The sequence below is a fragment of the Colletotrichum phormii genome (genome assembly GCF_030913505.1).
Source record: "Colletotrichum phormii strain CBS 102054 chromosome Unknown BDP81scaffold_4, whole genome shotgun sequence".
Taxonomy (NCBI): Eukaryota; Fungi; Ascomycota; class Sordariomycetes; order Glomerellales; family Glomerellaceae; genus Colletotrichum; species Colletotrichum phormii.
Window position 1 is genome coordinate 1,079,987 of NW_026851446.1, and position 15,265 is coordinate 1,095,251.

General features: G+C 53.7%; 4 protein-coding genes across 4 annotated transcripts; 2 read left to right on the top strand and 2 right to left on the bottom strand.

The window, feature by feature from the left end:
• The first annotated feature begins 1,256 nt into the window (after positions 1-1,256).
• BDP81DRAFT_419818 (uncharacterized protein) lies at positions 1,257-2,779 on the top strand. Its single transcript, XM_060589800.1, has one exon. The coding sequence runs from the start codon at positions 1,475-1,477 to the stop codon at positions 2,648-2,650; it is 1,176 nt and encodes a 391-aa protein (XP_060448939.1). The 5' UTR covers positions 1,257-1,474; the 3' UTR covers positions 2,651-2,779.
• A 390-nt stretch (positions 2,780-3,169) lies between these two features.
• Positions 3,170-5,284, bottom strand: BDP81DRAFT_446669 (magnesium transporter NIPA-domain-containing protein; the record flags this gene model as incomplete). Its single annotated transcript, XM_060592091.1, has 2 exons — positions 3,170-4,395; positions 4,459-5,284. The coding sequence occupies 2 exons, from the start codon at positions 5,282-5,284 to the stop codon at positions 3,170-3,172; spliced, it is 2,052 nt and encodes a 683-aa protein (XP_060448940.1).
• A 1,324-nt stretch (positions 5,285-6,608) lies between these two features.
• BDP81DRAFT_419821 (uncharacterized protein) lies at positions 6,609-8,485 on the top strand. The gene has a single exon (XM_060589801.1). It carries the CDS (start codon positions 6,915-6,917, stop codon positions 8,082-8,084), a length of 1,170 nt encoding a protein of 389 aa, XP_060448941.1. The 5' UTR covers positions 6,609-6,914; the 3' UTR covers positions 8,085-8,485.
• Positions 8,486-12,328: 3,843 nt separating this feature from the next.
• On the bottom strand, positions 12,329-13,298 carry BDP81DRAFT_161788 (uncharacterized protein). The gene is made up of 2 exons (XM_060582044.1): positions 12,562-13,298; positions 12,329-12,505 (listed from the first exon to the last, which is right to left on the bottom strand). The coding sequence occupies exons 1-2, from the start codon at positions 12,978-12,980 to the stop codon at positions 12,412-12,414; spliced, it is 513 nt and encodes a 170-aa protein (XP_060448942.1). The 5' UTR covers positions 12,981-13,298; the 3' UTR covers positions 12,329-12,411.
• Positions 13,299-15,265: the final 1,967 nt, after the last annotated feature.

Here is a 15,265-nt window from a genome sequence, read left to right on the forward strand (position 1 = left end):
CCAACGCACACAATTACAGTGGGTGACTGACCCCCCGGCGCGTTTTTGTTTTCATCCAGTCTGCAACGGGCAAGTCAATAGACTTCCGGAAGAGGTATAGCGCGGGGTCGGTCAACTTCATCCCCGCTTCCCGACTCCAAGTGCCCGCACGTGGTGATAAGCCCAGAAAAAAAAATCCTTATCGAAGATTTTGGCAGCAGCGAATTGCCAGCCATTTCCTAAGCAGAATAGAGTACCAAGTCTCTCCACAACCTCCTACGACAGTCGAGGTTTTCAGCTTGAACTTGTCTCATTCATTTTCTTAGAACTCAATCGTAAACAGTGCGGTGTATTCCGGATTTTACTACGCAACATGTCGTCTCCCGGAAAGCCGTTGAAGCGGTCACGAGCGGAGGAAGACGAGCACGATGCCCTCGTCGCAGCTGCCGTCGCAGAGAACATCGCCGCAGACGCTGTATCAGAACCGAAAGCCAAGAAGGCCCGAACAGAAGCCAATCGCTCTCTCTTCGTTCGATCTCTGCCTGCGACCGCCACCAGCGAATCCCTCACCGATTTCTTCTCCGAACATTTCCCTGTCAAGCATGCGACCGTTGTTCTCGACAAGGCCACCAAAGCTTCCCGAGGCTACGGCTTTGTTACGTTGATGGATGCCGAAGATGCCACGGAGGCCAAGAAGAAGCTCAACAACATTCTATGGGAGGGACGCCGCATCAAAGTCGATGTTGCCGAAGCCAGAACTCGTGACTCTAAAGAGAGTGCCGTCGGCGCGGCCGCATCTAGCGCAAAGCAGAAGCGTGCGGACGACCTTGAGGAATCCAGGAAAGCCCCGAAGTTGATCATTCGAAACCTTCCTTGGTCTATCAAGTCGTCTGCGCAGCTGGGTGCTCTTTTCCGCGCTTACGGAATTGTCAAGTTTGCCGATCTTCCCCAGAACAAGGGCAAGCTCAAAGGATTTGGTTTCGTTACCCTTCGCGGCAAGAAGAATGCCGAGAAGGCTTTGGAGATGAACGGAAAGACCATTGACGGAAGAACCATTGCCGTTGATTGGGCTGTGGGCAAGGACGAATGGGAAAAGGCCAACGGCGGCAGGGAAGAGGAAAGAGATCCAAAGAAGAAGAAGCAGAAGGAGGAGGAGGAGGATGACGAGGAGGAGCCAGCCGAAGATGAAAATGCCGGCAAGGAACTTACCGGAGCTGACGCAGACCTGGAGAACTTCATGAAGAACCACATCATGAATCTCGAGGACGAGGAGGATGAAGATGAAGATGAAGACGAAGACGAGGATGAGGATGAAGAGCTGTCCGATGGAGAGGACAGCGAAGACGAGGAAGAGAAGAAGCCCGTCAAAAAGGCGCCAACATCAACCGACAACACATCAACACTCTTCATCAGAAACCTGCCATTCACCGTTACGGACGACCAATTAAAGGAGCATTTTGTCAAGTTTGGTCCTGTCAGATACGCTCGTGTCGTTATGGATCGAGCAACTGATAGGCCTGCGGGTACCGGATTTGTCTGCTTCGTCAACGAAGAAGACTCAAAAGCCTGCATCAAGGGCGCGCCACGCACACAAGTCAACACCCTGCCTACAAAGCACTCTGTGTTGCAGGACGAATCCGCAGACTCCGACGGCCGTTACACTCTGGACGGCCGTCTGTTGCAGGTTGCTCAAGCAGTCAGCAAAGACGACGCCGAGCGCCTGGCTGCCGACGGCAGTGCCAAGAGACGGGAGAAGGATAAGCGTCGTCTCTTCCTGCTCAACGAGGGTCAGCTCGACACTAGATCTGCTCTGTACCACAAGCTCACGCCCAACGAGGTGAAGATGAGAGAGGACAGCGCCAAGCAGCGCAAGAAGCTCGTTCAGGGCAACCCTTCGCTGCACATCAGTCTCACCCGTTTGGCAGTCCGCAACATCCCCCGCAACATTGGCGCCAAGGAGCTCAAGGAGCTGGCCCGTAAGGCCTGCGTCGAGTTCGCCACAGATGTCAAGGAGGGTAGACGTCAGCCCCTCTCCAAGGAGGAGAAGGTGAGAGGCGCAAAGGAGGACAAGGACGCCGAGCACGACCGCAAGCTCAAGCGCAAGGGTATCGTCCGCCAGGCCAAGATCGAGTTTGAGAGCCGCGAGGGCACCAAGGTTCCCGAGACGAGCGGCGGCAAGTCCCGCGGATACGGTTTCATCGAGTACTCGTCCCACCGCTGGGCGCTCATGGGCCTGCGTTTCCTCAACGGCTACTCGATGGAGAACGAGCAGGGCAAGAAGCAGCGCCTGATTGTCGAATTCGCCATTGAGAACGCCTCGGTCGTCGCCCGCCGCAAGGCCAACGAGAAGAACTTGGACCGCAACAAGCCCAACGCGCAGGCGGGTCCTCAGGCCGCGCAGAACGGAAAGAAGGGCGGCAAGTTTGACAAGAAGAACGGCGGCAAGGAGCTTCCCAACATGGCTTCCGTTAAGGACCAGAAGAAGGGGGGCAAGAAGGGCAAGAAGGGGAACTTGAACAAGGGACCCAAGGTGGAGACGGAGGAGAAGGGGGAGAAGAAGTCTGGTGGTGACAAGGCGCCCGCGGGCAAGGTTGATCGCGAAGATGTCAAGCCGCTGCTCATTGCGAGAAAGCGACTGATGAGGAAGAAGAAGGCTTCGTCCCGAGGCTAGCTCGTTTGATCGAGGGGCATATCTTTGTGTGGGAAGGTAATCATGGGCGACTTGTTATTTAGTATGTGTTATGCACATCACCAAGGTTATTCAAAAGTATCAAATTTCTACTTCACAGCAAACAATATCCGTCCCATCGTGCTTCGTGCTCGCCTTCTCTGGTAGTTGGCCCTCTTCCTCATTACCCACTACGCAGAGGGCAACCTACAATTGCGTAGATCACGGTATAGGAACCTAACATTGAAAGTAGAGTTCGTCGCACAAACAGTGCGCGCGTGGTTCCTTATTAACAAAGTGTCTATATACACGGGCAAACCCAAAAACAATACCCAATTTCCTACCAAACGCGCCTCAAAACGATGGACAGGTGTGTTGCGAGTGTAACACCACAGTTATTCCCAATTGCAAACTTTCTCTCTCTACCAGGAACGCCGATATGCAATGCTTTGCTTGGCGGAACGATTAAAATGACGCCTCCTTCCCTCCAAAGTCCCATTCGGAAACCCCCCAAAAAACATCCTATACCTCCTCTTCCGGATCTGTACCGCCGTCCCTCCTCTTCTTCTTCACCCTGAAAAAGTCGCCCAGCGTATCACTCAGGCTCCGCTGTCTCCCAGGGATTTGTTCCCGAGAGGCGCCCTCGCCCGCCGTGCGACTGCGCTCCGCGACGCCACCGTCTTGATCGTCCCCCCTGCTTGCGAGATTTTGCCTCTCGGCGTCGACGTCGGCGCCCTCGCCATTGTCGTCGGGCATGAAGAGGCTGGCTCTGATGCTGGAACGCAGCCGACGCACCGACGGCCTACGCAGGAGCGGACTCTCTGCGTTCCTAAGAAGAGTATCCTTGACGACCGCGCTCACGGTGGATGAGAGGGGGGACGGGGAGAAGAGGGGCCCCGGGTAGTTGTGGCTGTGAGGCCGGGGCGGCAGTGATGTGCGTGGTGTGACGGGTCTGTCTGTGGGATTTGTGGGATATCTAGGTTGGATTTGTCCGTCATAGTAAGGTGTTGTCGGCTCTGACGGGGAGAAGCCGAAGCCGAAGCCGGGGAAAGTGTGGATAGACTCGTCTGAAATGGTCCTGGTGCCTGGCGGAGGAAGGACTTCTTCTGTCGCCGAATTGCTCCAGGGGTTGGCCAACAGCGGTTCGGCTTCGGCGCCAGTAATGTTACCCGCCGAAGCTGTTGTAGGAACGCGAAGGGATGGAATGCCGGAATCGCGCTGCAAACTAAACGGCTTTGACCCGTTGTTCGTGTTGTTTCCGTTGGAGGCTCGAGACGACCGGCGTGAGGTTGACGAGGGAATAGAGGTGGAAGAAGGCGGGAGTGGTTGGGTCGGACTGTAGCCGTCTTGCTCAGCCAGGCCGATCGTTTCCTCCACGCCATCCACATCAGACATGCCATCATCCATGTCCTCCTCAACTCTACCACTAGTAATGAGGAAGACGCCAAAGAAGGTAAGCAAGCAACCGCCAATGAATTTGCCGGCCTGTTCAGCTGATGTTCTCTCAAAGTCGCGGTACAGCACGGCGCTGCCAATGATGACGCTGAGAGTGAAGAGGACGAACTGAATCGGGATGACTTGGGTTGAACTGAACCTCTGCAGCGACTTGTTGACGTAGCGCACCTGCATCACCGCCGTGAAGAGCAGAATGAAGATTAGTGCCCATGCGACAGGGGTCTTGAATGCAGCCAAGAGAGTTGTCGATAGTATCGAAGACAAGCCCTTGGTTGAAAGTGCCGTAAAACCGCCTAAAGAGAGCAAAGGTTAGTTCATCTTCGTCTGTACGTCCGTCCAATGCAGAAAGCACATACCAAATAGTCCCACCAGACCCAAATCAATCAATATAGTCCGGTGGCCATACCTCGGGCTCGCCCACATAAGGATGATAATCAACGAGATCGTTACGGCCAAGTATATTTCGAATGCCAAAGTCGTAATCGCGTCCCACACATCGTCGGGGTCAAGTTTTGTCTCTTCCTGCTTGGCGCTCAAAACCACAACGACCACACCCGCCACGGCGATGATGACACCCCCAAAGTCGCGCCGCCTGAACTTTTCGTTGAACAGGATCGGCGCAATAATGCAGTTGGAAATCAGGGCAACGACGCCCAGAGGCGAAACGATAGAGGCGGGCGCGAAGCCGTAGGCCAGAAAGTTGCCCAGCTCGCCCAATGTAATCAGGATCTGACCTGCCCACCAGTATGGTGACTGGAGGTATGTCGAGGGGGCCTTGTCCTCGTCGCCGGAGTAGTCGGAGCCAGCGGACTCCTCGGAACGGAATGATCTTCGCAGAGGCTCGGATTCGCCAGCATCGTGGTCCGCATTCTGTCCATTCTCTGGTAGGTCTCCATCTGTATCTCCTCCTCTTCCACCTCCGCCAACGGTTCCGTAGGGCCCCGTTTGGCCTTCGTTCGGCGCATGCTTCAGAGCCTCTTTCGCCCTACGTCGGACCCGGATGCGTTCACGGTGAAGTCGGAGGTGGGCGTACCGCTGGACGTTGAGGGCGAGTGCGATAAGGACGTTGCCGACGATGGCGGTGATGATGCCGATGAGGGAGGACCAGTTCTGCAGGTCCTTTCCATCGTCGCCCGGTCGTGCCGCTGGCTCGGCGGCGATGACCGCATCAGCTACCGTCATGACGACTCGCTGGGTCGTGTATGTCGAGGCGAGGTAGAAGGGGACAAGTCGTATCGCGGTCGGTCGGATCACAAGCTATTTTTTTCGAAGCAGCTGGGGGATTTTGGTGCTAATTTGGCGCAGGCTGGAGATAATGACGACGGCGCGAATTGAGTGCCGGTCATCCAAGCGCGACGGATGGTTGGACACGGCCAAGACGCAGTATCATCTGGACTGCGCAAACGATGAGGGGAATAGGGACCTCAAGCTCTGAGGGAAAGCAAATCGTCGTAGCCGGCCATGAGGATTTGCGTTAAGAAGATGAGGATTTCAAGGTATTGTTGTAACGTTGGAAGAGTAAAAGATAGCTTGAGGTAAGGTAAGGTAAGGTAGGTAGGCAGTAAGAAGGTACTTAGGTACTGGACAGGAATAAGATGGATCAATCAAGATTTTAGTACGAAGTACAGGCGTTGAGCAGCCGCTACGATGTCAAAGTACTACTACTTGGGTGACGCTCCTCCTGCCGCGACTTTCTCCTCTTCTGGGTCCGACACTCAGTTTCGACACATCGGTCGACAATACAGGCCCGACCCGACACTGACGCGCGGGTCTGGGCATTTTTGGAGCATGAAAGTGAAAGCACGTTCCCACATTCAATCAGAAGGGGGGGAAACAATCCCCCGGTCAAAGAGCCACCAAAACGACGTTCCTCTCAAAGGAGGTCCCTGAAAGAATCAAAGACAACCAGCATGGAAAGGTGGGGCCAGGGTTGATTCTATTAAATGTAAAGTGTGGCTCAGGCGACATGTGGGGGTTTCCAGGCTTTCAGCATCTGCTGCTCAATGCTGTCATTTCGCAGACGGTACACAGAGAAAATTGCAGGCAGTGAGTTGAAAGAGCTTCGAACAATAAGGTAGTTAGTTGCCTTTGCATGTGAGAGCAAAGTATTGCAGGAATCTGTTATGGTGCCTCTGGATTACCTAGTCTCGTCTTTTCATCGAGCAGCCACACCGACCAAAGGTAACTAAGTCTAGCCACAGCTCCAAGTGGGAGGTACGGATACCTTTTCTCAGGTACTGGCCGAGTCGCGAGAGACAGCGGCTCGCTTGGAACGCAACCGGCCGGGGCAACCGGGCCAAGCCTCGGGGTCCATCAGCGTATCCGCATTTGCTAGGCCGACGTACTCGTAGCCGTTATCGAGGTGTCTAGTGCCCCGTTTAAACGATTATACCCTACTGCGTGGGCTCCTCCCGCCGTGCACCGTCAAGCCGTGCCGTCACCGTGCTCTCCACCAATGGAATCCCAGGTTGTTGGGAAATTGTCGGAACTTCAGAGTCTCCGGCCTATCAATCGACCGCACACCTGCTAGGAGACCCCGCCGTTCCCCGATCGCCACTGCCGGGTGACCTGATCTTGCCAACGTCGTCATATTCATCAACTGTTCCTTTGTCAATTTTGTTCCAGCAAGCAACATCTCACCTCCTCCCATGTAGGCCTCGAGCCTTTGACTGGCATCCGAGGGCAAACCCGCGAACTGCTTACCACGGCAGCATACTCACATACAACACGTCTCATCCACTGAGACACTCACGCGCAAAAGTCATTGACTTATAGCTTCGAAACACATCAAACAACCCATCTTATTTCAACCATGTCGAACGGCAACTCTTCCGACAACGTCTTCGTCCGATTCAAACAGAAAGTCGACGACCACGTTGCCTTGGCCTTCCAGCGATTCCTAGGCATTCCCTCGGCCGTATCACGCCTCAACAGCTCATGGCCGGAACCGCCTCTGTCATCCCGTGACAAAGAGCTTGAGAGCAGAAAAGCTCTCACCGACGACAACACCAGCTTGCAGCCCCGTGATTCATCCACGCAGTACTCGCGCCCTACTGTCTTTGACCTCTTCGGTCCCATGTCGTCCATCTCAGCCCTCTTCAAGGCGGAAGAGGTTACCGAGTCTCTGTACCAGCTCATGTGCTTCTCGTTCATCATCGACTCGCCATATTCGCCGTTACGACTCCACGAACTGCCGCAGCCTGTACCCCGGGACCTTCCCAATGGCGAGGACCCGACCCTGTTCGGATTCGAGGATGCGTTTGAGGATCTGCTCATGGTGAGCAGCGGTCAGGGTCTCTCTGATATTCACGAACGCGTCCGCTTCAGGAAGGAGGTCCGCGATTCGTTCCCTCACGGACTGCCTCCGATGCTGTGGCTTCACCAGCTCACTCGTCAAGGTCTGTGGGATGGATGGGAACCAAGGCCAGAGGTGTTGGACAGGGCCGTGAGTGAGCGTTGGCAGCGGTGGTTGGAAGAGCAAAACGACCCTTTCAACGAACGAAGGTCCCGATCTTCCCGGACTGACTCGGCTTCAGAGGAGAGGCGGGTGCCTGTTACAGAAGAGAGTACGGCACGGGAATCTCCGGTTACTCCGGAACAGGAACACAGGGAAACGGAGGAAGATTCATATTTTTCAGTCATGGGGTCAGCTCGTCTGAACACCTCACGGGAGACGTCAACGTCAACGTCACCCACCCCCAGAAACTACTCTTCGACGAAGGACCTCACACCACAAGGTCTGCCTCAAGGATGGCGCGTCGTCGAAAAGGTGCAGGAACACGAGGACGGCAAGGGAAACGTACACATCACCAAGACCGTCACGACCTATAATGACAGAGGTGAGGAGGTTGGTAAGCAGACGGAGAGACAGTCCAACTACTCTTGGTCGGCGAGCTTCTCAACCGGCGGGCACAAGAACAGGGACCGTGACCAGCAAGAGAATGACGGAGTCGACGACAAGGGCAGCTGGTTCTGGAAATGAAGCAGTACATTTTCGAATTTGTGAGCTTTCATATTATGGCTTAAGGAGTTTCATCGGGCTGTTTTTGGGGTTGGGAAATGAATGAAATTGGGAAGAAAATACCGAACCACGGGTTTTGTTTGTGTAAAGAAAGGTTGGGCGAAAATTCAACATCATCTAAAGTCAAATTAAACGGGCACATATTGAAGGAAATCTGCCACAAACATCCCTCTTCTGATGTGAGAAGACTCATCACCTGGCTTGGGTCGCTTTCCAGCTTAAGAAGTTGGTCCTTTCGAAGTACATGGTCGAGGGCACTAGATTTTTACCCGGGAAGATATGATATCTCGGTTTTACTAGTTAGAGGGTTAATATAAACAACATCCATAAAATTACACGAAACAACACGGATACAATGCAATGAAATGTCATACGCCTTATATCCCAATGTTACTTCAGTAATCCAGTCTTTTGATCTCGGAAAACGTATCCAGTAAGCATCATGGGTCTAGGATATCTCATACCGGGTGACTTGAGAGCGACCAAATATCGGCACCTGCAGAATCACGTTCGAGCTGTGCTAGAACCAGCATGTCTTGCTACCATCTAGACCAATTTTCCCAGCGAGTCCCTCACTCTGCAGCTTTCAGCGATTTTCAGACACGACGGAGTGTTCCTCTAGACTTCCCGTTTTCGGGAAAAACAAAAAAGCACTCTTAATTAGCAGATTTGGCACTGTTTGCCAATGATCTTATCCAACCAAGTTCTGCGCTTCACGCAAGTAAGAACACATATCTCGACGTCCCCTGGCTTACCTAGCCGTTGAAAAGGATCAAGAGAAAGTCACCAGCCACCTCTCGTCGCCCGTGGACGTGAATGGGGCCGCTCCAGCTTTACTCAGGCGGCGCGCGCCCCTCGATCGTCCTCGACGTCGTCAACGTCTTGGAAGCTTCAGCACTTGCGGCCGCGTCCACGGGCTCTGCTCTCAAAAGATTGGGTGCCAGCGTATCTTTGCCTACGGTCCCTTCACGTGCTCATTATTGGAGGCTTTTATTCTACTTGACGTTGGCCAAAGGTGCTTCGAAAAGCTCGCCCTCTGCAAATAAAGTATCTCGTCACCTGATTTTCATTCAATGTATGTACACCAGCAACAGAGGCTTACTGTTCCGAAGTAGAGAATTACGTGATAGTGATTGGACTCTGTTTGGCATCGAAAAAGAGGAAGCCTTTGCCGCAAATTGCAATGTGTGCTCTCCTCTCGGAATGTTCATCTTCTAACCTGTACGCTTTCTTCAACATTCTGGAAAACTTTGGCCATCCATCTCATACTGCGTGATTTGAAAGACGAAGAGAGGATACTGTTTCAAGACTCCAAGTTCATGCTCCTCTTTCCCCCTTCTTTGGGACATCCAACGTTCAACGCCACTCGCCCTCAGCCAACCGTTGCCATCTCGTCTATCTTAGCCTAAACAGCCGGTCCGAATACCAAGTCTCCCTCGGCTCCCTGTGAAGGATTTCCATCACCGAGTCCCCGTTCTTGGCGTCACAGACCAAACGGAGGTCCATATCCATCTCAAGCCAGACAGCCGATAAAGTTTCGAAAAACGCGAAGATGTTCTCTCGCCCCCCTTTTCTTTCATCTTCGCCTTCATCTTCGTCATCAAAGATATGTAAGGGGGTTTATCCTTCAGTCTTCGCAAGCTCTCTCTGCAGCTAGTTCCCGTCGCCTCCATCCAAATACGCCACAGCACATTGGACTAAAAGCTTGTCATTGGCAATTCATGATGAGCAAGTTTTCCTACTTCGCAAAAAGCCATCCAGCACACGCCCGAACGCCTCGCAATCCTCTAGAACCCGAATCAACGGCAAAAGTGGCACACCGGAGCCCCTTCTCTAGACTCTAGCTACCTTAGCCCCCCTCCCCTCCATCATTCCCTGGTTCCCGCAAAGCCAGCCGGTTCTCCCCGTGACGATCCGATGTTTACCTGAGTTACCTAAAGTAGGAAAGAGAAGATATTCCTTCCGACACACAACCCAAGGAGACAAAAAGCACTTGCGCTATACAAGACAAGCTCAAAAGCCGTTGCCAATAGTCATACGCTCCAGCTTCACAAGTTCGGTTTCGCAGTTGAGGGTGTTGTACGATAGATTCCGTCATTTCCACTAGGACAAGTTCCAGCGAGAAACTATCATCACCAACCAGCCAACAGCAAACCTCGGAGAAATCGGAAGAGAGATAGAACCAAGGCGGAACGGGGGGAGGCGGCGCCGTCAAATTGTCAACCGGTTGATTCTAGTCTCTTCTCTCTCCCCATCCTCCAAGGAGTCCACGAGCCCACGACTCCAAAGACTACACCCTACTAGCTACTAGTACCTGAAGCTCGGCATTAGCGTACTTTCCTGTTTCTCCACGAGCCGGCCCCCAAGGAACCAAAGTGGCTGAAGCGGTCTAAACCAAAGTCAGAAAGTTCAAGAAATGCCCTCAGGGGTGGAGTGCCTGCGGCACACGACGATTCCCCTCGCTCGTCTGACGAGTGAGTCCACGAAGGAAGCTTCATACATCTACTTCGACTTCTTCACGGCGCAAAAAAAAAACCTCGGTGGGAATGCTGCAGGTCCCACGCGCAGCATGTGAAGCCACGGCCAAAGTTCACAAAGTCCTGCTAGATGTAGCTAAGCTCTCTGGTCATGAAACAGACCAAATATCAAGCAGGATCGTCACAAACTCCCCATCACTCGGCACCACTTCCCCTCCCCCCTTCATCGAGACGCCGCGTTGGTGTTGCCTCAGAGTAAGACACTCTCCATTGAGCTATCTCGGGGACAGCTCCGATAAAAACCCCTGAAGAAAGAAGAACGCGGGTTTGTGATACCCTTACCTACCACGAACCAGTACCACGACCCAAATCCATGCGGGACAGGCGAACAGACACAGCCTACTTGACAGCTGTCCGTTGGACCCGCGGTCTACTTTGACTTTGGGTCCAGCAGCTTGTTAGGCTGTTAGCTGCAGGGTGGCGCGGCGGGCTCGCGTTAGTCACGAGGCTACGGGTACCTTAGCAAAAGCCCAACAGTCGTCGAGACGTGAGGAGGGGGGGCACAGACAGAAAGCCACATTGTGCGGGAAATTCCCTTTTTCTCAAATCGTCTCATAAGAGCTCTCCTAGCTCAAATGTTTCCTCAATCACATCTTGTATCGTTAGAGACTCCCGCAGAAGAAGCGGCGGGCAGAGGAGAGAGCTCCGGAAACTGCCAGTCTGCCTCGTGAGTCGCGGTTGTCGAACTGGCAGGGGCGCGTCCAGCGGCAAGCAGCGCAGCAGAGCAGAACCCCCGTCCGATGCCGACGACGAACCCCATCTACAAGATTGCGGGCCAATTTCCATCGCGATAGAAACAGAGAACACGAAAATGCAATCCTGGACATGTTCTGTCGATGGTGGCTTGCCCACTTAGAAAAAGTGCCCCTCACCCCCCGGCTTCTCCCGCATCCCAAGCCAATATCCTCCGAATTTGGGGCGGACGATCCCTCGAATTTGGCCGAAACAGGTCGATCCTTCGCATGGGGGACGTGAAGGGGAATAGAAGGGAAGACTGTTCCGCCCACGCCGCGCTCCAATAGTCTTCCTTGACCCCGGCGACGAACGCCGGCAGTTACGCAAGCAACAACAATACGGCACCAACAAGCAAACTCAACACGTCTCTCTGTTCCCCATCAACGACACGACTAGCATCGTCTGCATTGTCTGTGCGAGCGGCTCGAAGAATGTTCAGTCAGTCCGTCCGTCAGTCTGCCTGTAAGCGCGTTTTGGGCACATCAAGCGTCCCGAAACATACAATTCGCCAAACACCAACGGGCCGGATGCGCACGGCCAGAGTTCGGGTTGTCAAGGGTGCCCGGGATGGGCATTGGAGCCTTGGAGGAGCCGGATCTCGTTGGTCGTATCCGACAAAGCCAGGACCCAAGCAAGTGTGATATCGAATGAGATCAGATATCAAGATGACCCTGCAGGTCAGTGTCGAGTGTCGACGCCATCACCGCGCTTGCGTGTATGCAGTACGTACATTCAAACGTTCTCGCATCGAATCTCCTCAGTTGACATCCATACCAGGACAACACAGGGAATAACGTTGGTGGCGTCAGGTCCAGATCGGGCGGTTTATCACCGTCTAGGATACCAAACATGGAGATGAGGTATCCTGAGGGCAGATAGTGAGACCAGAGAGACAAGAATAGTCGTGTCTGGTTCGATCAGCGTCAGACATTCAACCTCATGGTCTGGCCCTGTCTGTCGACTGACGTGTTGCCCAAGTATGTATCCGTACTCCGTAGAGGACTGGCTCTGCTACTCTAGGGCAAGGATCGACAGACCCGAGTCTGAGCGCCGGCGGAGAAAACTTTTCTCTCCATCCCACGCCTACTTCCTTCATATTTCTGCTGATCACTACCGTCCGAGCGTTAGCGGCCAAAGTTTGACAGGACTGCCTCTGGAAACGTTACGCGCTGGATTGTAGGAGATTGACAAAGAACCTCTGGGTTGTGCCTAGCTCGTCGATGGACCATCCGAAGGTGGGCGTCCGAAAGCCATACGCCGCTCCCGGGATCGACGGCTTTGGGGGCCGGAGGATGCCCGGGTTGTTTGGAGTCTCGATGAGCCGGATGCTCTCTGACGGACACGGCGATAACCCTGGTTCGCTGTCGCATCGCTTACACACTGCGTCGGCGATGTCCCCATCATCTGCACTCGATAACTCGGTATATATGCCGTCTGTATAAGAAGAGGCTGGTATGCGTCGACGTGATGAAACTCCAGCGTGACAGGTGAACAGTGTGGGAACTTCGAGAGACGGACAAGAAAGCGATAGGAAAAGCGCTATAATAGAAAAGCTGCTATTGCAGATATGGACTCCCAGAAGCATGGGCAGAACTCTGGGTCCAAGCAACGCGGACTTTGACAGGGAACATCATTCGATCCGCGATACTACTTCAAAGGTCGTCTGTTTCTGGAGAGGGATTGCTTGCCGACAAGGCCTCACGGCACTCAACTAGGCAGAGCAGATGAAACGACGGTCCATTTCTGGAAAGCTGGCCGGCTTGCCATCCAGTAGCAGCATGGCCCAAGCCTTGCTCTTCATTGTCTTCACGACTCAAGAGCGATAGAGTGGATGCAGTCGGAGACAGCAGCACCGGGTCTGCAGACGGCACATGAGGAGCCGGCGCCGGTCTGGATAAGCTATCGGGATCCTCCCTGCTCGGGGCGCGGTCGTACAGCGGTTGAAACTCTCGATCGATGACACGATTCCCTTGAAGACTTTTCGCTGTAGTGTTACACCTAGCTTTTGCAATAAGATCGGCCGTATTTCTAACAAGACGGTCAGAGGGAGGTTAGTCACGGTTGGGTAATCCGCGGACGGCGCTGCTGAGGCACGGGGGTTGAGAAGTGAGCGGGTGACTGTGGCGTGATGTTAGAAGCTTGTTGGGACTTGGGGAGATTGGAGTGACGGGAGGACGAGTCGAGAGTCCAAGCTTCTCTGCCAGAATTGACAGCTAGGTAATCAGGAGCACTGAACGCGAACCCGTCTCACCAGCATCCCCCCGGATGGAAGTTGGGGAGAAGTGTGACACTCGGTCCACCTGTTGGTGGTTTGTCCCTGAAGTTGGAAAATGTCCAGAGGTTGGTGTAATGACATGTCGCTGTATTGTATGTACGATGGTTGCTGCCTCGATCTAGAAACTTCGTTCACGCAGTAAGATAGGCGCCACCTGGTCCCAACAAAATGCTGAGGCTTGGGTGATTGTATCTCTCGGCGATTGCCAGTGGCGATACAGATACGGAGTAAAGGCTGGCCTTTTGCCCATATGCTCATGCATGCACGGCGTAGGCCGCGAAAACGGGCCATCTGGCTTTCTCTGGGGCTTCCATGTAAGCTTCGCGGGACCTTGCAGACTCGCAAGGCCGATCAGCGCTTCTTTGAGGGCATCGGCAGCACGCAGCTAGCAGTTGGACCGTCACACCGACTGACGAATCTGTCGTTAGCCTATGCTGGTTCAACAATGTACTCGATGCCTCGCGGTGGCACAGTGCAGGGTTATGTATCCCGCCGAATCCTCCAAGGTACGCGGGGGTTGGAACTTGAGAACTTGAGAGTCGGTCATTGATCGCCGGTCCTCAGCAGAGACTCTGTCGAGACATACTGTAGACCGTTCAATTCCAGTATTTGGGAAGAGAAGAAAGGGAAGGGAATAGGTCGCCAACGTCGTATGCAGCAGTTTCGGCATTCCTCCAGCTCAATTTTCCATTATCTAGGGGTAGCAAAGAAGACAATTGCGTGAAGCCGCGGCTAATTGCAACTAACGCGACGCTGCCCTGGGGTCGATCGATGGAACGCCAGCTGGCATTTCGGGTCTAGGAAAGAAGTAAGTGATGTTATCCCTCTCCGGGGACATAGGCGTGTCGTTGAGAAAGCGACAGTCGAGCCCTTGAAGATCGGTCCCTTGAAAGAGGACTTTGAATGAAGACAATGCTGCAGGCATGTGTTCCCCTGGAATCCCATCCTTCTCCGCAGTCAAGGCCTTGGACAGGGCAACCGATTCCGGATTTTGTTCGACGTGCAGCAACGGCACAAGCAATATTGATAACTGTCTGCCTTTCGGTTGACCTTTTCTTTGTTGCGCCCGAGACCTGGAAATGGAGCCTCGGCCGGATGAATGAGGTGTTTCCTCTTCTCATAGTTGGCATTTGCCGCCTCTGTGTTTCTTCAGGATACGGTTAATTGTTTTCTTCCTTTCTATGCCTTGTCCCGTGTCCTTTGGACCGATCATGCAGTCTGACAGGAGTCGTTGATCATTGTGGAACCTGTGCGGATATCCGTTGCGTTGAGCGGCACGTCTGCGGATAGACTTGCTGGTATTAGCTCGCGAATGACGGCGTTGGAATCGGCCGTCCTAGCCGACCTGCCCGGCCATGAATCTTGGAAAGAGAAATGCACGAATGAGGCAAAGTCCAACAACGTCCCAGGGCTTGCGTTCTGGAAATGACGGCGTTGCAACCGCCAAGAGACAACCCGCGAGACGATCGTCTACGGACGAGGTAACAACAGCTGATTGAGCGCTGAGGCGTAAGCATGGCTTTCTTTCCTCATGTCGTCGGCCGAGGCTGCAAGTCAGCTAGCTAGCTATCCGTAAGCTGCATTGGAAGCCTAGT

Excerpts from the sequence above, each read along its gene's own strand:
- BDP81DRAFT_419818 (XM_060589800.1), top strand. The coding sequence starts at position 1,475 with ATGGATCGAGCAACTGATAGGCCTGCGGGTACCGGATTTGTCTGCTTC.
- BDP81DRAFT_419821 (XM_060589801.1), top strand. The coding sequence starts at position 6,915 with ATGTCGAACGGCAACTCTTCCGACAACGTCTTCGTCCGATTCAAACAG.
- BDP81DRAFT_161788 (XM_060582044.1), bottom strand. The coding sequence starts at position 12,980 with ATGCTTCTGGGAGTCCATATCTGCAATAGCAGCTTTTCTATTATAGCG. Across the intron at positions 12,506-12,561 it reads AATCTCCTACAATCCAGCGC|TGATCAGCAGAAATATGAAG; the intron begins GTAACGTTTCCA and ends CTCGGACGGTAG.